The sequence below is a fragment of the Coturnix japonica genome, chromosome 4, assembly GCF_001577835.2.
Source record: "Coturnix japonica isolate 7356 chromosome 4, Coturnix japonica 2.1, whole genome shotgun sequence".
Lineage (NCBI taxonomy): Eukaryota > Metazoa > Chordata > Aves > Galliformes > Phasianidae > Coturnix > Coturnix japonica.
The window spans coordinates 19,310,964-19,336,402 of record NC_029519.1 but is presented as its reverse complement, the minus strand read 5'-3'; the positions used below and the strand labels follow the sequence as shown (position 1 = coordinate 19,336,402).

Below are 25,439 nucleotides of genomic sequence, written 5' to 3'. Positions count from 1 at the left end.
TGCTCTATGAACATTCTTTCATCATCCCTGAAAAAATAACAACTTGTTCCAGTAATGACATTTTAAAATTCTGCTTTCTATTCCACATATTGCTTTACTGGGCAAACACACCACCGCAGGAATGCAGTATTTTATTGTGTCAAGAGCAGAAGGAAGCTGGTACACAGAATTCTGCATATTAGGGAAAACGTTGGACTTCTGGTGACAAATACATAAGATTTCTTATTTGATTTTTTTTTAATATATGGAAGATGGCACTATAATTTTTCCTACAGTATTAGGCCAATAAAGTGTAACTGCGCAGGTTACTCTTTCAGAACGTCAATTCCTATATTCTAGTCTAATATCTTTAAATTTGCAACCTGAGAAAACAATTGGTTTTCCTTCTGCAGAACCTTGTTTGAATCCACAGTTAAATGCCCGGAGTGCAAAATTGTTGTGACCTCTGCATAAATTTAGGCAAAAGAAGATAAAAGTATCAGTCTTAATGGTTATTTGTTTTGGGCAGTTCTGCTATGAGACAAGAATAAATCCCCAAATATAGAAACCTATAAATTTTAGTTGAGCCCTGGAATTCATCCTGGACATGATTTCCTTAGCTATACCTACTATTTTAAGCTAAGAAAGAGGCAATGCATATTCTACAGACCGAGGGCTGAAACATACTATTTTGTGTAGATCTGTCTCAAGGCTTATCAGCTTTTTTAACCTGAAGTCCTGATCATTCTGTTGCATGAGTTATTTGAATGTTAAATAATGAATGAAGGATATGCAGTAGCTTGAATGCTAAGGAGGTATCTTATAATTTTTTTCTGTGCTTAGACAGTTATGTTCCTGTAACTTGCACACTTACTCACTACATCACTCAGTCTTTACAAGGGTTCTGAAGTGTTTGAATAGAAAAACTTGATACTTACAGGGATTTGAGTTTGGTTAGAAAATCAAACTGGTCTATTTGTATTTTCTTGATTGGGTTATAAGAAAGGTTCCTGTAAATACAACAGAGACTTAAAGTAACATTATACATCTTCTTTACAGCCTGTTCAAAGATAAAGTAAAACTCTGCTTGCTAAATACTCTTCCAATGGAAAGAGTAGCTGGATGCTTCACAGCTATGCTATGGCCACATACACTCACACGCACAACTGTAACCCCAACCTGATGCTTGAATGTTTTGACTTAGTAAAAGAATGTAGTTGAACTGCACACATTTAGAAACAAAGTTTAGTTTGGTATTTTAGTTGATAAAATCCATCTTTTCATAATAATTTCTGTGTATTTAAAAAAGAGAGAGAGGCAACAGAAAGTAAAAAGACATTGTTAGATACTGTCATTCTGTGTAAGAATGCTACTAGATGTAATTCTCATTTCTTCTCCCTGTAACTCTTCCTTATGTTTTTGTTTAGATACTAAGTATCTGCAGCTGGTTACACTGGGTTGCCCCGGTGTGTTGCGATTGCTCTCAAGTGCACTGGAAAAGAAGAAAAATAAGGTACTGCACATGCTGGGTACTGGCTAGAAACAGAGATCATCTCAGTTTTGTATGGCAAGGGTAAGCTCAGGGACTTTGCAGGAGGATTAGCCTCCAGTAAAACCACTGCTCATGGCAATGTACAACAACAGCAACAACAAATCAATGCTTTCTCAAAAGGTACATTGTGTTTACACAGCTACTGATGCACAGGGGAGTCTGGCTGCTCCCCTGCCCCTCTGTCTTCCTAGTTTAAAATCAATGCAGGATGCAGGATTAAAAGTGCTGGCCTGAGCTCTGGAGAGATCTTCAGTTTTGTAACTAGAGTATCTTCCAGATTATGTGAGAAAGACCAGGACTTTTCAGCATTTGAGAATGTTTCCATGCATGTTATGGAAAAGAGAGAATGCCTTTTTTTGTTTGATTGTTTTATAAGATCTTATACCATTCTGGATCTCTTTTACTAGAAGAAAGCACTTGATAACAAGGTATCTCTATGAAGATCTTACCCTTTTAGTTTTTAAAGACAAAACATCACATTAAAAACTCATTGAAATGATGAAGTTCTCCTAATATAGCTAGCATAGGTCATTTTGCATATACCAACAAGATCTAGAAAAAAATAGAATTTGAATTTGCTCTCTTTTTGGATATGAAAATGTACAGGAATTATTCTGGGCAAAATGCTAAACATAAAATTAAGGTTAATGATATGAAATTGCTTTTGAGTGAAGTGTTTTTTAGGCAAAGCTTAAATGATTCATACAAACAGAGATGCTCTTTTTTTTTCTAGGCATTCATGAGTGGAAGTATATCACATGAGTAATGTACAGTCAAGTATAATAATAATAATAATAATAATAATAATAATAATAATAATAATAACAACAATAACAATAATAATAAAGAATCCTTACAGTTGTGAAAGCTCCTTTAGATCCTTAAACACATATGCAGGAAGCGATTCAATCTCATTGCTAGCCAAGTCCCTGCAGAAACAGCCAAAGGTGGGATATAGTAAGTTCTCAGTAGGTTCAACAATTCTGCTGAAGAGTTTTGTAATTTCAAGACACACAGTTTCATTCTATTTGACAAATAGAATATTACATGTTAGATAGTTTACATGACACTTGGACTATAAAAGAATGCTGTTAAAATAACATGGAAAGCTAAATACACCAGATTTCTCTTGGTCTAGTTATTTCAAAGACATCATTAGATACATAGTTTATTATTATTTTATTTGCATCAAAAAGAAAGTAAAATACCTTTAATTTATGATAATCAATATTTGGAAAATAAACCAAAGAAGTTTATGACTTGTTTTACAAGAAAGAGAAGAAACGGACTCACAGCTCGTCTAACATTTGGAGAGAAGAAAAGCTGTTTTCATTCAAAGAGCTGATTTTATTTTGCCTCATCACCCTGGAAGGAGAAAGCAAACACATATTTCTGCTTCTCAAAGTCTACTTGGTTTTGAAGAGAACTTTTCAAAAGGTTTTTAAGCTCTTTCTTACCTGGATCTTCAGAAATCAGCCTCACTAATTCAGTTAATAAGCTCACTGGTTACACAATTGCACAAAAAGCTTTTGTTGTCTATGCACACGTGAATATATTGCATGTTCTTTCAGCTGTATTGGTACCTACCAACAACTAAAATATAAAAGTATTGCAGAATAACAAGAAAGGCACAATTAACTACTGATTGCTTTGAGATTTTAAGATTATTTCAGGAACAAAACTAATTATTGGGAGAAGTTTGAATGTTCAGACTGTTCCTTCTGGCAAGCTCATTTAGCTAGGCTGCCATTCTAATGGTCTTTATTCACTCCAAACTTTCCTTTATCCATAGGAGATCAATATAAATCTGCTGAGAGCATGAGAATGATATACTGGGCTAGAAGGCTTGGGACCTAACAATATTCTGGACACTGTCTCATAGCTGTGCAACTCTACCCCTATATCATCTGCTACTGCACTCAATCCTTGATTGAACAATCTGGATTTTATTCTGATGGTTATTCTGTATTTATATTTATATAAATTTATATTTAAATAACCACAATATTCAGGAAAATTTCAGCTCATTCTCACTAGCTAGTATATCCTATTACTTACAATACAGTTAAAGTGCTGCAGGAGATGAAAGTGACATTTCTTAAGTGATGAATATGGTTGCCTTCCAAGTCTCTAGGATACAAAAACAAAACATGTAAATAATTTAATTGCAATCAGGCTGTTATTCTAATGTAACTAAAGAAAGATTCTAACAGAACATTGTCACTGCATGAAAAAGAACAGAAACCAGACATCTAATTTCTCTGCACACCTGACTAATGACTCCAGGTCATCAACCCTGCTGTGAACCAGCAGGCTTTCTGTAAGATAATTCCACTGTCCATTATGAAAAGTGCTACAGAAGTACGATAACAAAGAAAAGAAAATATTTTTCTAGTGGAAAATAAGTTATACTTACAGCCAGTTCAGTCTTGGCATATATTGGCACAGAGGTTTGTCAGGCAAATGAGCAAGAGAATTATTCATCATCTCACTAGAAAACAACAACAAAACCCAAACAAGACAAAACAGTATAGCTGGCTATATTTGCCAAAAATGACATAACGGAAAAAAAAATCTCTTATCTTTGTGCTTTTAAAAAAGGCAGAAAGCACTCAAAGCTTCATTCATTTCTCACAGCTTTAGAGATACCACTGTTTTCTTAAAATTCTATATAACTCATGTGGCATTCTGTGAAACACTGTTTTTTCCCTAATCATATTAGTTACTGGGTAAAGGAAAAATGTTCATTTCATAGCTTTTAAATTTAAACATAGCAAGTCATTGAGAGCATTTTGACTGTGCTGTCATAACGTAATTTCTCTTAGTCACATGGGAAGGGGAGATGGAGGGAGGCTTCTCTCTGGGATGCTGGAGACCAGGGGCAGGTTATGGGCAGGGTCTTGGAAGTTAGAGCAGGAGCCGTGCGGCACTGTTGGCTCCCCATACCCTCCCGGTGGGCAAGTGGCACCCACTGCTGCAGCTGGCATATTTTCTTCCTCTCAGGGCCATAAGTCTGTACTTTTCTTTCCCCATCTATCTTCCTACACTTTCCCAGATAACAAATATCCACTGATGCCCAAATCTACTGTGGCATGCAAGAAAAAGCATTTTTCGACTTTCTTGGGAGACTTTCTTGGGAGTTTAGTGCTTGCCCAGGGTATTTGTTGTAGATTCACTTTACAAGGTGTAGGGCCTCACACATCCTCTCCAATCTGTCATGGCTTCAGGAAAAGCAATTCCGTTCCTATTGATCATGATAGTTTGTAACTACTGTTGGGCAATTTATCTGTTTCTGAAAGGATGGGCTCCTAATGGCGTGGAGATGAATCTGAAATAGAAGTTCTTCTACAACAGCAAACAATATGGTGTGATGAGCAATCACAGGCATTATAAACAGATAAATACATTCATTATATATGACCTTTCTGTTCTTTTAAGTAATGTTTTTGGTTCTTATTCCATACTTACAGGAGAATAAGTGATTTGAGTCCATAAAAAGTTGATGGAGAGATCCGATTTATCCTATTATTTTCAATTATCCTGTAAATTATAGCAAAACACATGTCAGACTGAGAGTTGTCTATAGTCTCAAATTAAACAGACGATAAAAGATAACAATTCTTCAAATGCTCATTCAAACTCCTTAAATGATACTGGCACTCTACTGCATAGTAGGTCAGGGTATTCATATTCACTTTCTTTCAGAATAACGTAATATTTTTAAGAAATATTTTTAACTAAAAGTAATTGCTTTTGATTTTATCCCCACAAAGTGCAGCATGAGTTCCTTAAATATTATCTGGTACAAAAGTACTGCTATGCACAAAAGTTTAAACAGCCCAAATGTTTCCTTTATCTTGCTTTAATTACTCCTTGAGAAAACAAACATATCAATTAGAAAGTAACATACAGCCATTCAAGTTTATGGAGATCTTCAAATACGTGAGGCTTCAAGCTGGTTATCTTGTTGTTACTCAGGTATCTGAATCAAGATCAACAAAAGATAAACAAATGAGATGCATAAGATGCATGAAAAAAGTCTTTTAAAATTTTTCCTTGATAACTGGTGCAGTTTTTTGTCATTATTATTTTTGACTGTGGCAAATTTTTTTCTTCTTTTTGAAAAATAGCTCACTTATAAGCAAACACACACTTGTATGTGATTCCAGCCTCTGTCTCCCCAGGAAAACCAGCTTTCTGTGGCATCAGGAGATGTTTAGGCATATGTCTTTAATTGAAATGCCAGAGCAATGTGGAATTCACCATAGCAAGGACTTTCTGAACAATTACATGAGATATTTTGTCTTATAGGAAAGAAAACACAGCATGCTGAGCCCTTTCACCATGACACTTTTGAGCCCCATTCCAGTTTCATTACATGGAGTGATTAGTTCCATGAGTTTTCTGGGGTCACATTAGTCTTTGCTAAGGTTATCAGTCATAAATGGAGATGCCCAAACCATTGAAAAAGAAATGTGGGGAAACAAAGGGCAGCACTATAAAAGATCTGGGACAGTAGTAAAGGCAGCTGCAATAACAGATAATCTAACACAGTTGTGAAGGAAATATAAGATGTACAACATTAAAAAGAAAATAATCCCTTCACAAGCACTGCAGAGACAAAAGACTGAACTGAATGATGGAATTTATGCATCTTCTCTTTCACTTAACTCTTTCCTTAGAAGTCTGAACTCCCTTACAGAAAGGTACTGCAAAATAATGGAGAGAAAGAAAAAGTGTTCTTTCCATTACTGATACCGGCTGCTTGTGTTCACTACCATAAACCAGAATAGCATGTGAAAGAGCTCTAACTCAGCGCAAGATCTTGCTTGTGTTTTACTACTTTTTCCATTATTTCTGACCATCATACTGTCTCCTTCTATTCTGCATATTTGGGCAATAGTAGTGATTTATGGAGCCCACTCCAGTATTGTCCTGTCAGATAAACTTACACAGACAGAGCACAGATAGCTCTCAATCTTTATTTTCTCATTCATACCATGGAGATAAACCATTCTGTAATTTCCTAACTCTGAAACAAATAAGAGAGTGATATCTGCAGCAATTCTCAGAGCTGCTCCAGCTTCTCTTGAATATTCTTAAAGCAGTACTTACAATTTTGTCAAGTTGTATAAACCTTTGAAAGCGTGTTTGGACACAGCTCTGATTTTATTATTCTGGAGATACCTAGGAAGATAGAACAAAACCATCAAAAATCAATTCTCCATAGCATGCAAAGTCAAAGGAAGCGTAAGTAAAGAATTACAGTTTGTCAGCTAAACTGGAAAGGAGGCCGTCAAACTTTCTTACATCCTAGATTTGACAATTATCATGTCAGAATTAGTGTTGCAGAGACTACAACTAAGTTTCAAAAGAAATAAAAAATACTGGCAGAAATATAAAATTTGTTTAATGGGACATCTGGTTTGCCTACAATGAACAAAGAAATGGTTATGCTCAATCTCCTGATAGATAAGCCCTGTGGACTGAGCTACAGTGACAAAAACACCAGTTTTTACAAAATGGGTCTGTGACATTCACTGTTCAAGTGCTTTCTAAACACATACAACTCAGAGATGTGTGAAGTTAGTATTACCAACAAACAGGAAGGTATGTTTGTACTCTTAATGAAAACGCATCTTTAAAGGCCTTAAGACAATGGTACTTAACAATGTGAACACAAGATGGTGCTGCAGTACAGAACAGCAGCCACAAAAGTTGACATCCAGTAGTTTTCCTAGGAACATACAGTCTTAGAATTTTGCTTGTAATCCCTAATGAAACTAACTCTATATCAAACAAAAATCATTAAACCTACGATTTTTGAACCGTATCTGCATAAACACACACCCTGTGTTTATATGTTATATGTTATAGCTATACTGCCATAACAATTTGACTAGTTGGGCTTCTAGCAGGAGGTTGGAGATGGATGATCTTAAAGGTCCCTTCCAACCCAAATCTTTCTATGATTCTACAGCATCAGCAGATTGGTAGCTGCCATTCAGAAGTAAAAATGAATGCCATGTGAGAAAGCCTCCCATTCCAGTGGAAAGCTTAACTCTTCACACTTTGATTTTGCTGAGCAAATGGATTCAAGCTTCCACTTCTTTTTGGCATATTGCTATTCATTATAAATCTAACTTCATTCAGATGAAATTTTAACATTTTGCTGGTACAAACACCAATCAATATAGTAAAAAAAATACACAGAAATTATAGCTTTGGAAAAAAAAAAAAGAGATGCCAATCTAATTATTTGAACCAAACAGGTTATATGGTTGGTGGAGTACTGGAGTGTGAGACAAAAGAGAATTTTAAGTGTAAGCTGATGCTTGTCACATTATGCATTGTATGAGTGCCAGACAGAAAGAGAAAGAATGCATATTTAAAGATCTTAATAGTTGAAATGCCCTCTTACAGATTTTTAAGGTCTTTGTATTTTCTGAAAACATCAGCATAAAGTTTCCTTAGCAGATTCCTCTGAAGAGACCTGTAGGAATGAATGCACACAGTAAATCTGCTCTGTAGGTATATCGAGGATGAATTTATCCTATTTCACACAATTCTAACAATTTCACAGATTCTAATGCATTTTCACAGTAAATCAAATGATTTGGCTGAAATTTCTGTGATAACTGGCTTTTTCCAGTAGAGTCAGGTTATATGGACTGCCTCTGCATTGCTTATTAACTATAAAGATGTAGCTGTGTTATTTACCGTCATACCCTGTTTTTAAAGTTAAACAGAATCAAATCCATTTGCATCAACCAATTCAAGTAGAGTTTATGCTAGAAGTGAGTTTGAGTTAATGGAGACTGTGAAAAGGCATAAAAAGAGAAATAATTTTACACATTGTTGTAATTTTGTAAGCAGCTGTTATTCCCATTTTCCTCTTTTCATACAGACAGTATCCTTTCAATCCTCTTTGTCCAGATGATTAAAAAAGTGTGATTCAAACAGCACGAATCAATTTTAACCGTGTACAAGCAAAAGCATCATCTGTAGACCTGTGAAAGGGGTCTATATCACTATAGGGTTGAACAAAGATGTGCCACAGGGCACTCCAAAGAACTGGTAGAACCCCAGTCAGTGGAAAGACAATAGTTTTCCCTCTGAAAAAAGAACACACTCTTCATCTTTGAGACAAGAAGCTTCCTTTGGAAACTTGTTGTTCATTCATTCCTCATATCAGATAGCCGACATGAGAAAAAGGTCTGTTCATTGGGAACTGAAAGACAGTGAAAGGAAGACAAACACAGTATTGCAAATATGGAATGACTGCTTAATTCAGAGATTTTGAGTTCCTTTTCTCCTGTGGTACACAGTGAAAATCTGTACTTCAAACCTTAGCAGACTTGTTAACAGAGAGACTCTATGCTTTCAAAAACACCAGCAGAGCCAACTGGTTATAGTTACAGAGCTGTAGTTCTGAAACATCTGTAGAAATGATTGTCAAGCCTGAACATAACACAAGACCCCTTTCATGCTCTACTCACATCATGGTTATGTTTGAAGGGACCAAAGGGACAGCACGAAGTTTGGCCTCATCACAGGAGACCTCCAGCCCTCGGCACACACATTCTGCTGGTACAGCACCGACCACTGCAGGAAGGCATGGAAGTGGTTGTGGTGGAAGGTTGGATGTGCGTTATGATGGGATGCAGAGGAAAGAAATACAGTATAAAAGAACACTGAAGCTCAAAGACAGATCTACCAGCCTGTGTCAAATGGAATTTAAATTAACAAATACTATAGTTTTACACCATTCATATAAATCTAAGAATACCCTAATAATAAACACAAAGGGACATTAAAAAAAATATTTCAACTCCCAGACACAGAGAAAGAGCTTTTACAACAGAGCTATAGGCTTGATACAAGAAGAGGGCATGCAATCTTTTTTTTTTTTTTTTCTCCAGATTTTTGTGACATTTTAGATTATTTGTTTCTTTCACGTTTACCAGAATGAACAAAGTTCCATCTCCGTGCTTAATCTTAGTGCTCATAGTAGACAGCTTCAGAAAATCCGCATGAATGGACAAATGACTGTAGGTGTAACAGGGAGTGGAGTTCAAGAAATATTTGTTGAGCAAATAAGTGAATTTGAAGGAATGTTGCCTTCATTTCACTCTGAAAAATGTGCCTTTCACAATCTTTTCAGCTGTATTCATGTATTCAATTAAACATTTACATTGCCATCCTAATTGGCAAACATTTAGCACTCCTCTAATAGAAAATGAGTCACCCCTATTGCAACTGAAATTAGCTTAAATGCACTTGTACACTGAGACATTAATTCTATTTTACTACAAATGAAACTGCAGTACATTTCTACTTCTGATGAGCACATTTGCTAACTATTTATTATTGACAACTCCTGGAAATAACAACTTACTGCACTCTGGGGTCTTGATCTGAAGTGCGTACAGAGATTTCATTTTGTCGTATTCGCTCTTTGCATAATGTTTGTCAAACTGTTGAGACCATCCATTGTTGTCTTCTAACAAAAACAAGCAAACAAAAACATCAAGCAGCTCTCACATCAGAATAATACCTTCACTAAATTCAGCAGCATCCATTTTTTGCTTTGTTCTTTGTTTCAATAACGTGATTTTTTCTAGAAGATTTCATAGAACAGCAAATGACCTTGTTTAAATATATCTTTGTCATTACTTCTGTGTGCTGAGTTTTGAGGTTGCTCAGTAGGAATATCTTCTGATACTTGAAGCAACTCAATTAGAAACATCATTTTGTAATGATAACTGCTGTCAAAAACATTTACACGACATCCCCAAGGATGGCTCTGATGATTTTAATATTGCTCTCTTAGTTGCATTTATCTAATACACTAATTACTGCTTCCTTCATTTTGCATGGTAACAGTATAGTTATACCAGTTATATACCGTTCCTCATAGACATTTTCCCATTACTTTTTATAATGTTCAAGCAAGAACTTTTGTCTCAAAAAATAGGTAGGGAGAAGTGAAATGTGTTAAATTTTTTGTAAATTCTCCCATTCTGAAGTGGTATTTTACTCCTCATATCACATTACAATGCATTTTCCTCAGCTATGCAGGGAAATTACCTCACAAGCATCTCCTTAAAGCTCGCTGCAGAGTGTCAGCAGATGGAGCTCTTCTGAGAGATGCTTAAGCTGAAAAGCTGCACCGTGCATTCTAATTAACAGATATTTTAAATGAGTAGGAAATTCAGGCAAACTATCTTTAATCTTAATTTAAACAAATGAATATTTGTTACGCTTAAATTGAAAAGATTTGATTCAATAAGAAATCTCTGTCTCCAGGAACTGCTTTATAAAGAGGAAAAAAAAAGACTTGACTTGAAAATACCACACAAGAGTGACAGTTTAAAATACTACCTGCAAGATTGACAGTTTACCACCCAGAGAAGGCACTTTTTTCATTAACTTCCTTGAGAGCACCTGGTGTCTGCTGAAGCATTAGCAGTTTTGCCAGGTTGGATCACTAAGCTGATTATCAGAAGCAGCTTAATTCATTTTGGACAAAACAAAGGGAGACTAAACCTGCAGAAAGATTGCTCTGCTTGTTTTAAATACTCAGCAGCAGTTTAGTTTTAGGACTGCATTACAAACCTCAAATATGTAATCCATAATCGATGATATGAGGAAAACAGATCCTTTATCAAGCAGCAAGTGATTATAGACCTCCTGTCCTGCAGTTAGAGCTGTAATGGACTTGCCCCTATCACCATTTCTGTGTGGTTTTGGGTTTGTTTTTTTTTTTGCTTTTTGTTTTAATTTTAAAAAGGATTTCACTCTTCCATTCGCAAAACTGGATCGAGCAACTGGGTGGCTGGTGGAACTAGTAGTAATAGCACATATACAGTGGAGGTAAGATTTAAGAGGAATCTTTCACTGAGGATTGTGAAATAGAGATTTTTGAACGTGTATTAAAACTGAGTTTATTCTCAGAATATAATCTTGGCAAATAAATACTTTGCAGCCAAGAATACAGCCTCAAAACATGGAACTTCTAATCCACAATTAGAGTCTGCTTGGACAGCTAGCTGAATTTATAGTTGAAAGCCATAAATTCTAGTCCTCTTGTAAGCTGATAGACATTTAAGGCATCATTTCTTTTTTGTCTGTACTTCTCTGCTTCTGATGCTAAAGGGTGGATGGATAAAATCTGATTCCACTTTTCAGTATTTTTTTAAATGCTTTTGCCATGTGACAAAGCATTTCCAAAAGGTGACCACCGCAGTTCATATTTGCAGAGAAAAAGCACGAGCAGAGCCTCCTACTCTAAAAGGAATGAGGGAGCAGTTCACTATGAAGTGGAAGTTCACCAGTGGTTCCAAGGAAGTCAAGAGACAGCTGTGTATTTTTGAGTGGTCGTAAAAGAGAAAAGGGAAAAAAAAAAAAAAGAGAAAAACGAAGACTGATTATTTTGTACTGGAACCATTCCGGCTGTCTAGAGTGTATAAGTTCATTAAAAAAAAGAAAAAGAGCATTTTTTTCCCCATGTCTTTGTTGTGTTTTTTTTTTTTTTGACATTGAAAAATATTTGGTTTGGGCCAAGTTTTGTGCTAAGTGTGGAACAGTCCTTATTTTATGTGAATTGTTTTGTCAAATCCCAGATGAATGCATTGTATGAATAACTATTTTGTACAACCATTCAGTGGAACACCAAATGCCAGAACTCTAAAACACGTTGTAATTATTTAGGGTTTATATGGTAGGTTTGTGACCTGTTTACTACTGTTGAGATGAGGTTCTCCAAACTGTTTAAGAAATGACTGGTAATAGTACTGGTCTTGAAATTCAAAATCTGTCCTTTGAGGGAATACAGCTCAGATGAAAAGTTACTTTTTCCTGAGCCAGTTCTAAAATAGTTTATGTTGGCTGTACATCAGTAAGAAGGAGATCTGAGAAAACAGGGCGTAAGTGAATATTCCCCTGTGTGGGAGAAATGAACTAAATAATTGTAAGCTGGACTTATTTGAAGGCAGATTAACATGCTGTTCTTTCCTAGAGGTTGTCAATTACCATTTCTGATGGGAATGAGAACGAGTATGCTAATCTTGTCAAATAATCATTTCAATGACAAATCCAAGAAAAATATCTGCTTTGCTCATTAAAAATATAACTCACATATAATATATATAATATAATATACATATATGCATATATAATATATATATAATTTACAGACCTTATAAAAGCAACACTTTCTATAAAACTTTCTCGTTCCCTCAACTATGTGTTCTCAGGTTTTTATGCAGAGAAATGATATCAGTGAATTGCACAAACACTGCTGCATTCTAAAGAGACACTGGGACACTCGATGTTGCGTTTGCTGTGGATGGGCATAATTCGTGGAAGTATTTATTCAAATATATTTTCTCTCACTGTAAGAAATGACTTCAGGATTTTCACAAAAATACCTTTTAGTACAAAAAGGAAAATCTGTATTCTCTTAGCAATAATATAGGAGCAAGTCTTACTAAAACATTCACATAATTGCCCTTTTCCAGTATGAGGATATGCTGATACATTCCAATAACTTATGGCAAGTCCAAACCCACACTGAGATTTTACAGAGAGAAGTCTTGCAGTGCCTGAAACATTTGATTCTGGGAGTAAATTTCTCAGCCCAGTTTGGATATCCAGGTGAAGAAAATTTGACTTACTTGTCAAAGCAAAGGCAATTTGCCCCACACCAAGATGTGTGTTACTGTACACTGACCCTTTTTCTGTATCTGCTAATGAATTTAAATATGACTATGTATATGTCATGATGTTATCTCAAAAAAACCAAACCAAACCAAAAAGCAACAAAACCCAAAAAGGCATTAAATCAATTCAAATGAAATTTACACTTTCCTGAATGAGCTAGATTTCCTGCTTACATGAGCTTATCCTTGAATTTAAGATACCCATATTAAACCACTGCAAATTTAAGGAGATAAGCAGGCTCCAGTTTCCAAAAGATAAATATCTTCCCAATATCTGCCACATTATGAACACATGCTGCTGAATTCCAAGTGTTTCCTTTTCACTTTATAAAGAGAATTTATAGGCTAGGACTCAAAGCTGAGTGTTGTCTCACCTGTTTAAATCTCACATTTTAAGCATTATGTCAATAAACTGCATGCCATGAAAACACTAGACTAAGTATAAATATCATTCATTATCTGAAAAACAGAATTGTCAGACTTGTCTGCAATATGCTGAGGCAAAACCAAGAACGTCATATTCTCTGAAGTTTCCCATTTCTTAAAGAGCAATCTTGTAGTATTAAAGCATGCATCTTTCAGACATCCCACAGAAATTTAGTTTTCTGCTATGGAAATCTGAAATATGATTTAATAAATCTACAAACTGCAGTAAAACTCTCTAATTTTGTAGATCTTCTGAGAAACACATGAGGGAAAACAATGACAATTATACAGAATTTCATTACTTTCATCCTGTCAAATTGTATAGGCCCTTTTATAAAAGGGGTAATAATTCTTGGTGTCAGGCCAGCCTGATGGCATGGCACACAGTAACAGGTGAGGCCATTGCTTGTAAATGGAAATAGGTGCAAGAGTTTACTGCCTCAGTTCTTTCAGTAATTCACATTCGTGATTTCCATTGTATACCCAGCTTAGGAGCTAGAGAGACCGTAACAAACATCTATACATGAACACTAAATATGGGGAACTAAACGCTGCCTTTTGTTCTGAGACCTCTTAGGGCTGGGAGCAATACAATGGTAAGTGCGCTTAGCCAGCGAAGAAGCCCTCTGGAGAGTCAGAAACATCTTAAATTAAATCTGCATGCCTGTTCTTGCTTCACTGGACTGGAAAAACGCAGCTATGACACTGTGATTAAAAAACAAATGCACGCACACTACAATCGCTACCTAACTGCCAAAAAACAGCTTTGCAGAACTATCAGCAAAACTTTCCTGAAGCCAAATTTCTGAACACCGAGGAAACCTGTGCTCTCAAAATAGCTGGGGTAACTTAATTCCATTAAGTAGCGCATAATTAAAGATTCTGCTAGGGAAAAAAAAATGATAAAACACCTTAGCAACATGTTCTTTCTATCCCCATTTCATTATTTCTACTAAGTGGAGTTATAGTCAAATACATAACAGTAATTTTTCTAATGGCTTAGTCACAACACAAAAATCCAGCCTACAGAAATGCAAGTAATTAGGCACAACACATGCAGATTTTTGCTTTGAAATGAATATGAATGAGCAAGTGTTTTATTTATTTAGTCCATTTTTGTACTCTAAACATATTTTTTACTCTACTCCTGATACTTGCAATCTGCAGACTTAGTGGTTGTATTCTACTATAACAAATGAAGAATCCATTTCAATAACCAGCTTCAAGACTGAGTTATAAGAACTATTCAGTAGTGTGAAACAACACACTAATTTTGAGCAGAGTGTAAGGCATAACCACTCCATTCCAAATTAAGTGTAGGAGAAGAATTAAGGCATTTATTTGTGATATTTATTTGTGTATCATGAACTACATGCGAGGACACATTTTCTGTTTCCTGCTTCCACTACAGGTTGAAGGTCACAATCTAGAATTCACCTCATTGAGAGAAAATAAGTAAATAAATAAACCACTGCTAGCACAGTGTTTCTAAAAATCATATCCAGTGCTATTTAGAAATGCCAACACACGAGTTACAAATGCACTTTGAAACATCCGAGCTTTTCATCAGTTTCCTAATTTAGGTAAGTTATGAATCTTTGCTCTCTCAAGCCAGTGGGAACCTTTCCACTGATGTTCGTGGAGTCAATCCAGATTAGCCCTCACCTGGCACACCTGCCTTCATAAAATGTATTGTGATCAAAGCCCAGGAGGTATGACTGAAGGTTTTATGTTGGTCTTATTGTTTGCATTTCTAAACTAGAACACAACATCATAAATCCAACTAAATAGATTTAGGTTGCATGCCAGTGTACTATTACGAAGCCCTAAGTGAAGTTAGGAAAAAGTACTAGATCTGAAGGCAGAAGGATTATTTACAAAGAAGTGAGTGCACCAGTACTTTAAATCCAAGAGATTTTTCAGCGGCTGTAACAGACAGACAATTCTAAATGTAACAAAGACAAACCAGTAGGGCTTCATCTTAGACTTTAAGAAATAGCATAATGTGCTTTCAAATTGCCCAGGTAAAGCAGAGTGTTCGCAGGAAGCAGAAAAGCTCAGCACCTGATTCTGTATTTCTCCATGTACAGTTTTGCACCAAACTGAACTTGAGAGCAGGTGGCTGGTTTTGGAGCAAAAAACTGAGCTAAGCTGCCCTGCTCTTTGCTGGAAGACTTTCCATCATATGCCATTTGCTGCAATCATATCAGCAAAAACAACTATTTCACTCATATATGAGTAATAAAAATATTTATCCAAGAAAGCTGACGTTTATCTAGGACAGAAGTTTGCTGATTCAGCCTTCTTAAGTAGATAGCATAATGATGAACAATGAAGTTTCTAAATCAAATCAAGGAGCAGATTAAGGAGAAAAATATGTCTAAAGATACTCAGAGTTGATGATCTGAAAAATATCCATTGATAGTTTCTGGCAACTTTACTGCTTTCTGTCCAAAGTTGTTAAGTACATTTGTGGTATGATCTAACTTTTCTATGCTTTTGCAATTTGTCACATCAGAATTTGCTCATATAAGCAAATGATAATAAAACACAGGTGGACTTGGTGAAAAGCTACATCACAAATATTGTCCTGTTCTTTTTTGTTTTGAATTCAACAGCTGCTGCTTTTGTCTAGTGTTGCTGGTTTTAGTTCTGTTTTGTTTATCACTGCTTATCGCTGTCAAGCCAGAGATTTCAAAATGCTTCTCAGCATGAGTATGCACTTGGCATACCATACTATTTGGCTTCAAAGGGCTTTGCACAGAGCTAGGTTAGAGTACTTAGTAGTAATACTGTAGTATCAAAGTCTTCAAAGTGAGAAGTAACTTTTTACTCTACTTGCTTCATAGACAATTCCCATATTATATATATATTTTTAGCCATACATGGCTAAAATTTGAAGGTTAGGCTGAAGCCATTATGATTGAAATCGAACATTTCCTCAGAGGGACAATCTAACTCAAGCTGTTTTGCCTTAAATTAGGCTTGGGCACAGAAGGATGCTGGAATTGTTACCTATGTTACTGTTATGTTAACATAGATAAAAAAAATAGTTCCAAGAGAAACATGATTTAGGCTAAGCTGGTAAACATCACACTTGGTTGCTTTATGAAGAACTCAGGATTTCACAAGGATGAGCACAGGGCAGGAGAGCAGGGAAAAATTTACTGCCATACTTAACCTTAAAAAGGAAAGTTCCTCAAAGCCGCAAGCATTTATGACAAATGATAAAACTTTACATAAATCATTTTTGTTTAAAAATATTGTATTTATGGAAAATTTGCAGAGCCACCCGCTACTTGATGGACAATGTTTTCATGTTCATAAGGTAAGACTGTATTTTCCATGCACATTTAAGGTTATCTAATGCTAGTTTGAAAAGAACCTGTCATCACTCAGGGCTTGATAAATTGCTGCTCTCTTTCTCTTATAGCAGTTTACTATACTGCCTCAAGCTCTTCCCAACAGGATATCACACACTACTCTATTGGTTGAAAACCCAGCTGGGCGAAAAAGGCATGAGAATTTTCAAACATGAGCAGCTTCATTCCATGTAACACACTGGCTACGGATATCCTCTCTCCAGAAGGGTTGTGAAGTGGAAGAAATGTTGAAGCTTAACTGCCAAACAGAACAGCCTCACCCTGAGGATAAGAACTGCAACGGATATCTCAGATCTAAATATTAACCTAATTTCAGGCTGCATCTCTTAGTTTTTAATTTACTATTCAGATAGAAAGCTCAGTGGAAAGAGAAAGCAGATGTGAAGGAGGCCCCACAAAGCAAATAATTACGTGCACAGATTTAACAGAAAATGCTATTACTGATCATCAGAAGACAACTACCAGTGAGTGAAGAACCCTTTTAATTTCAATTAATTGTAATCATATTTTACTGCTATAGGGCATGCAGTGTGTGAAAGAGAAGAAACACTGCAAATCATCTCAAAGAGTGTGACATGAGTATCATCATATGAATAAACTGGTAAAGTACACACTCAAGAAAAGAGGAAAGGGACAGAATTACCAGAAAATACTTGGAATATTCAGTTAAATCTCTGATGATTTCTGACCTACATCTATAAAATATTGTGGTATGCATACAGGGGGGCACAGAATAAAGATGTCTAGGTACAGAGGAACATCCAAGAGGCCAAGGGACTGAGACACACGCTCTCAGTAGCCCAATAAACCTGCAGAGTGTGTTAATGAGGACCATTAGTAATGGGGTCCAGACACCAGCCTTCTTCTGATTGACTAATGTCAGTGTTTTCAGACTCCTGCTATGTTGGTCTCTCTTGCACTAATGCATGGAGAGGAAACACTTCGTTCATCTTTTATTTCCAGCCTACCATAAGGTCATATGAGATCTAAATATAGGTTAGTACATCATATGATAAGCATCAAACAAATTTTGAAAAGGAATAATCCAGCAAGTTAGCAGGTAGACAGATTTTATGCTGTGCTGCTTATTAACCACACTGCATGTGGAATTTCAGGATTCCTACTTAAGTAATCTGCAAGACCAGAATACCCAGACAGCTTCTGCATCACACCGTAATTGACAACCACAGAAGAAAAATCTAGGCCTTTTTGTTGTAATATCATTTAAAGGTTTTTTACAAAGCAACTCTCTCTGCATATCTAAGAGATAATTACTTCTCTGGTTGTTTAATTCTATGACATTTCTTAAAAATGCTATTTTGGTAATCAGTTTCTATTAATCCTCCCCGCATCTAGCAGTTACTATTGAACAGTTGGACCTTGGGTTGCCCTATGTTCAGAGTACCACTTTTTTTCCAAACAATTTCACCCAATTTTTGCAGTGGCATTATTATGATCTTCAAAAGTTGTCTTCATTGATATCATCAAAGAAAGGACTACTGTTTGCGATAAACTATTTTTGCTTCACATCTCTTTTCCTTATAAGACTGGTTTAAAATAAATGCAAGCCTTTTTCATATTTTTATGTAGGCTTAAGATAGGGCTTTGTCATTACTGCAGACATAATTGGTGGAGCAGTTGTTCTAGCTATCTGTACCTGGGAATCATGTACCTAATATTTCTGAATTCCTTTTAGAGCCCATGCTATTTTTTCCTGTTCCCACCACATGTGCTAGCTTGAATATTGTAGACTTACCACCTGAGAAGTCTTATTCAAATTTATGCAAGATAGAAGAGTGCAAGAATTTAGAAGTTAAGTTACTTAATTAGAGTACCTTGTGGATAAGATTAAAAGCTCCTGTAGTGCTGCACAAAACAATTACTTCAGTGAAATAATTTTGAATTACTTTTCCGTAACCAGGAGCAGTGACTTCAACTGAAAACTCTAAATTAAGAAAAAGGGTATAATAAACTAGCTACAGTAGTAGTAGTACATAAATGCAGCCACACTGAAGCGGTCCTGGGAAACCGCAGCATAAAGAAATAGCTGGATGGCATCCTTGTCTTGAGAAATAATTGGTGACACTTTCTTTCTTTGATTTCAAGAAAGATGAATGGTTGGAAAAAAAATCTATCCAACAGTGATTTCCACACATACTTAAGTGTAGGAATGTTACAGAAATCCCAACAGAACATTTCAAGTTCGCAGGCAATGTAATTACTCTTCTTTTAGTCAAACAATAATATTTGACTTATATATAAATTTTAGAGCTGTATATGACCACAATGCATTATACAAGGTTTGCAGTTTGAGAACACCAGGTTAAGATGCAAGAAAAAAACCCTAATTTTTCAGAGTACTGATACAACAACTCATCGTCTTTATAATTTAGGCTTTCAGAAATGGTCTCATTGTTGAATTATTGTACTTGGAAATGGATTCTATATTACAGCTGAATTTCTTTGCAGGCGCTGTTGTCCTGTATATCCTGTTACAAAACTGTGTGTGTCTGAATCCCTACTTGATCAGTGGGTACACTTTTAGCAAGTCCTTGCACAACGGACTTTCCGGGACTTTACAGAAATGGAACAGGCATCAACTATTTAAGAGGCAACTTATACACAGAAGAACAATAGAACAAGAGTCAATTTTGTTCAAGATTTAAATCTTGGCAAAGAAAATTATGTTTATGGTGGAAGAAGGTGATATAAATCTAGAAGGCTGCACAGGTCTTTTAAATGGGATTAGAGCCAAAAGTAATTTTCACGTGGAGTAGTACGCTAGAACTTCATAGGCAGAGAATTAAGATACTGTATTTCTTCAGATATCTAAATTTCCAAGATCTGTCAGCCTTGCAGCTTACAGAACTCATACAAGCACGGCTTTGTTTTTTTCTCCTGTTTTAGGACATGAAAAATTTCTGACCAACTTTGAAAATTATTTTAAATAACGCTTCCCAGCCAGCTCTAGCAGTTATGTCAAGCATTGCAAACCATCAGCAATGTAAGTCCATCTTTCTCTAGCAAGGGCCTTTTCTAGTTCACACACATGTGCACATCAAAACGTCAGAATGGTATGTAAAAATGATAAAATTGGATAAGTTTCTATGATATGCAAATGTGGACCTTTCATCCCAGCAAATGGCCTGTTCAGAGACTTTGTTGGGGGTAGCCAATATCTACTACATCCTCAGCAAAACATATAACATTCTTACTGCTACTACTTTGTAACTCTCCACTTGGTGCAAACAGTGCATAGGTTTCAGTGACTGTCAGAAACAAAGAAAAGTCTTAACAACATACCACAGTTGTCTTCATCAGCATGATTCCCACAGTCATCTTCGCCATTACAGTGAAGTTGTTGGGGCAAGCACTTTGTGATATTGCCACAGGGAAAGTAGCCCAACGGGCAGGCAGCACCACCTCTGGAAATAGGATCTTCCAAAGAATCACGAATGACTAAACAGAGACAGAAGAAACATGCTTACTTCAAGATATGCTCCTAGGTATATACAGATCATTGAGATTATGCTCTCATAAATATTCATTTTCATTTTAGTGTGAATATCAAGTCATAAATACATATTAGTTCATTGGATGCGCAATTACAAGAGAATATTAAACACTCTTAACATGGCAAAAAAACCCCACATTTATATCATGAACTAATTAAAATTTGCTTTGATATAAAGCAACCAGGTAATTTCTCCCCATGCATCCTAGTAATAAGATGCAAATGCTAATCAAACAACAGAAATGACCTAAGGCCAATATTTAAAAGGATAATTTTACTTTGCACTAAAAATTAATTTACTACAGCAGTAAGCCAGATAAGCTACACAGATATGGACTATATTAATTTGTGCTGAAATTTGAGACCTAGGTGGATAAATACTTTTTATACAAAGTCAGAATTATAGACTTCTAAATGTATTCTAATTTTAAATCAATTACTGGACATAAACTGACCAAGGATCAAAGAACAATGACAGTAAGCTCAAGTCCATGACATAGCTTTGTTGAAGAATGACTAACACACAGAGGCACAGCCACAAATCCACCAGAAGAGCAGTTAACCTATTCAAAAACTTTGGAGGCATGGTTCAGAATTTATTGGTCTGAAGTTTATAGAAAACAAGATCTGTGCATATAAGTCCACAGCTTAGAAGAAATCAACTTGAAGAATGCAGGGACCTAATGGAAGAAATGAAGGAAAATGCTGATGGGGATCAGCTGGGGCAGGTGGAGGATTCAGCAACTGAATTCTACCAGTCCTCTGCTCCTCAATTTGACAACAGCTTCAGCTCCCTATGTCCCCCACATTTGCAGATGCACAATGCCTTACCAGTCTCCTCAGGGACAAGTTCTGCCATTGTCAACAGTTTTCCAGGACAAGTGCAATTGATCTACAATAAGCTGTTGTAGTAGCTTACAGAGTGATAGCTTGAATTTCCTTTCAATATCAACCTTCTTTCCATGAGAAGAAGACAGAGTTTAGAATTACACTAGAGTGCAATTAATTCCACTTCTGATATATCAAAAAGAAAGTATCTTGAGCTCACAGCTACCTGGTGCTCTTCCCACTCCTAAGTCTTCATTGAAGTGTTATTCTGCAAAGGACTGCTAATTTCATTTTTGAAATACTTTCAAATTATATCAGATAATCTTTAGAAGTAACATTTGATATAGTGGATGCTGTAATGAAAGGATAAAAGTTCTATTTTAAGTTTCATTGCTTCTTAGAAAACACAAAATACTCTGTACAATCTTCACTATATGTAAAGGGGTATTTGTTTTGTAATAGTCACAACAGTATCTGCACATGCAATTTTTTTTCAAGGTTATGGTCATAAAACAAAATATGATACTTCTATGAAGCTTTATATAGTTACAAATAGCCATGTTTTTGTACAACACCCTATTTTTTGTCTTTGTTTTTCTCCTAAACTAAGGGAGAACATAAGTGAATTAAGTGCTTCAAATCCATAGTTCTTTAAGAACTTCTGCCTGTTAAACCCTTGATAACATTTACAACTTTTATAAGCTGAAATGGAGTAGCACGAGGAAGAAATTCTGGGATCAATATCTTGTTTATTCCCATAAGCATGGAAACACCTTTGCTATCCGAAGCATCCTGCCATATATTTCAGCTAACAATCACTGCATGATTTTATGATTTTAAAAAGTGGATTGACTTTTATGCACCACGCTGTTGCTTATGTAGTAACTTAAATAGACTTTTGCTTTAGATCTCTATAGGTATATAGAGACTAACAGTACTGATGATAAAGCTGTATTTTAATCCCAGGATGAATCTGCTCATGTGAGCTAATTAATGAATATATTTTCTGTCTCAGTTCTAGACTAATTCATTGTGAAAGAGTAAAAATGGTGAAGGATTACATGATTTTATGATTTCTCCATAAATGTATTGCCTTAGTGATAGTGATTCTGAACCACTTGTTTTGTGCTACAGAGGATTACCTTGGCAAGTAAATATCTGACTGGGAAGCAAGGCATTGAAGCATCAACACTTAACAATGCCATCCTGGTCTCATCACTGAAAGCACAGGTCTTTGACCACTGACGTGTTCGCATTATTTTGTTTACACACACACAAAAAAGAGAGAAGACTGGACCACAGAGATCATATGGGACTTAATGAGTGGAAAACTTCTGGGGAAATATTTGTTCAAGTCGACAAAGGAAGATAGGAGATACGACAGTAAAACAGAATGTGAAATGCTAGACAATATTCAAATGTTTCTCTTTAGGATTAAAGAAAATAAAATAGTGTTTTCTATGTGGGAAAGAAAAAAAAAAAGCTAGTGCTACATCAACAATAACAATTTAAAAAAATCTTTGTTTTGTTTTCCTTCCATCAACCCATGTTACGTCACTGCTGCATAAGTGTGTCAATATTCAAAGACAAACCCCTTTTGTTTTGTATGTTCACATACACATCCAGCATGTGTTCTTGATTCTGTAAATCAGGATCTGTTCCTGACTATTGTGTACTTTGTGATCTCCCCCCACCAACTCAACTGCTCTCAAACTTTCAATAGAGAACAAGAACGTTGTATGCCTTTTAAGCTTGTCCAGACTTGCTGCTCTGAGACACTTATTTCCACAGCATCTGTAATCTCTGCCTTTGAGGATGCAAAAAACTCTTTTCCTACTGTTCTTTCAAATATGAGACTAATTTAACACTGCCCAAGATTTCCTTTCTTAACGGAATAACCCAAATTGGCTTGATATAAGGTATATAAGCATAAGGTAAAATCAGCTCCTCTAGGGATGCAGAAATAATGTGGAAAGGACATGTCAGCCATTCTTTAAGCTCTCATAAGAAGCATTCAAGAGAACACATCAGGGAAAGCCAAAGAACAAGATATTCCCAGTAGAGCAGAGCTTTCCTTCAAGATAAACCGATTAACAAAGCTCACTAGTCATGTGCATTCCCTTAAAAACACAAAGAAACAAACCCCAAACAAAACAAATAGACACACAAACAAACCCCCCAAAACAACAAAAATGCACAAGCTCTTGGGAACAGGCTACTAGGTTCACAAGTAGTTTTTGGGAAGCTGGATAAGAGATATGCATGAGAAGAATAAGTTGTTCATGCAGTCACATGTCGCTGTCATAAAACAAGTGAATATAATTCAGTAATGAAAACAAGACTGCGCTGATTAGACAGTGCAATTAAACTAATCAAAGCATCATGACTCACTGCTTGGTACCTGCTAGTCACATGAGTCTCAGATGTATTACTATCGGTTCAAGTAAGGGCATATCATAATGTCAAGTAAATACTGCTGTATTATCCAAAATTACAACCATATGAAGGCTCGCTGTCAGGAGTCCAAAATGACTCTTAAATACCATCAGCCAAGTAACCGAATGTTTTTCTTCACTTTGAATTAGTTATCAGTTTGAAAGTGCAGAAGTTGAGGAAAATCAATGATTTTTTAAAAATGTGAGAAGATTACAAGTTTGAAAAGATTAAGACAATCATGGTACCAAAGAATCTACCCTGTACTTACTATCATGCAAAGCTATTTTACCTGAAAAAGCCTTAGATACTCAGAGACCACTGTGAATTTGTCATATCCTAAGACTTTTTCACCTCATAACTTTTAAACTGCTGCAGTACTTCTAGACAAGGTGGCAAGTAGATTAGATCAAGAGAGGATTGCAAACTTCCTTTTGAAATACCTGTTTGGAAAAAGAATGTTTTCCTCAACTAAAACTTTCAAGTTAAAATTGATTTTGCCTGTCATTTTTGTACTAACCTCAACACTTCAAACTGACAGGAGATAAAAAAATATTTCTTTTCTGCTGAAAGATATTCGAAGGGCCTATGAACTGGCTTCCAAAAGCCCTTAGCATGATATAGAGGAGAAGAGCTCATGGGACTGTAACCTTTATTTTCAAAGGCAAATAATTAGAATAAGGTTATAAAACAAGTTTATAACTGAATTTTTTAGCTTAAAAAATGTGTGATTGGCAAAGAATAGTAATGACGAGTGGCTGATGAGATGTAATCCAAAGCATTTAAATCACTGTAATCACTGCAGGAAAAAAGATAATTGTGCAAAAACAATAGCTGTTTTTCTGTCTTTTAAATGAACCGTTATCTGAATTTGTGCATCGCAATGATACCTAGAAGTAAATGATACTTAGCTATTTGTTCCAAATTACTTAGCTCATTCCCATTCAAAATACTATTTTGGGGCAAATAAAGAGTGGGAAGAAATTAATCCAATTTCTGTATAAGAATACAAAATTAACTTTTGTACACTTTCTATTTAACTTGCTGCAGATTTCTTATGGAAATTGCGGAAATACCTTCAGCAGCTAATTTTAAAAAGGCTCTAATAAAGTTGATTAAGAAAACCTTACTAGTGATTTCTGTCAATGGGAATGTCACTTTATTAACATTATAGTTAGTAACATTAAAAAAGCTGTCAATGAGTAATTACTGATAACAGATTCTGTATTCACACAAGAACAAAAAAGAAAATTTACATAATTGAACACTGTTAATATACTCATTTGGAGTAACCACCTTAGGCAGAAATTGTAGTCCAATACACTCCATATCCTAGTGGTGAAAGACATAATACTAACCCTGGAGGCATCACTGGCTTGAAAGATTCCACAACCATAAAAGATCTCCACAGGAATATTAATTCAACTGTTATCATCACCACTGCCTTTTCTGTAATCTGTTCCTCTTCTCCATTGCTAATTGTTCAACTCTGATGTCTATAATTTATTCAGAAGCTCAAATGGTTGCAACAATTTCATTTCTAATGCCCTGGACAGTTTTTACATATTGGCTGTCGCAACACTAGAATTACAGTACTCAGT

At 35.7% G+C, this 25,439-nt stretch overlaps 1 protein-coding gene across 3 annotated transcripts in view; it reads right to left on the bottom strand.

The window, feature by feature from the left end:
- Nucleotides 1-25,439, bottom strand: part of RXFP1 (relaxin family peptide receptor 1) — a 47,398-nt gene that overhangs the window by 5,799 nt on the left and 16,160 nt on the right. For 2 of the 3 annotated variants that reach the window (XM_015860876.2, XM_015860873.2), the window contains exons 3-14: nt 20,367-20,522; nt 9,930-10,034; nt 9,031-9,136; nt 7,953-8,024; nt 6,647-6,718; nt 5,442-5,513; nt 5,000-5,071; nt 3,948-4,022; nt 3,590-3,661; nt 2,825-2,896; nt 2,389-2,460; nt 918-989 (exon numbers count right to left, since the gene is read on the bottom strand). In XM_015860876.2, coding sequence (XP_015716362.1) covers nt 918-989; nt 2,389-2,460; nt 2,825-2,896; nt 3,590-3,661; nt 3,948-4,022; nt 5,000-5,071; nt 5,442-5,513; nt 6,647-6,718; nt 7,953-8,024; nt 9,031-9,136; nt 9,930-10,034; nt 20,367-20,522 — 1,018 coding nt within the window. The remainder of the gene's footprint in view (nt 1-917; nt 990-2,388; nt 2,461-2,824; nt 2,897-3,589; nt 3,662-3,947; nt 4,023-4,999; nt 5,072-5,441; nt 5,514-6,646; nt 6,719-7,952; nt 8,025-9,030; nt 9,137-9,929; nt 10,035-20,366; nt 20,523-25,439) is intronic. The other variant, XM_015860875.2, reaches the window with a different exon arrangement.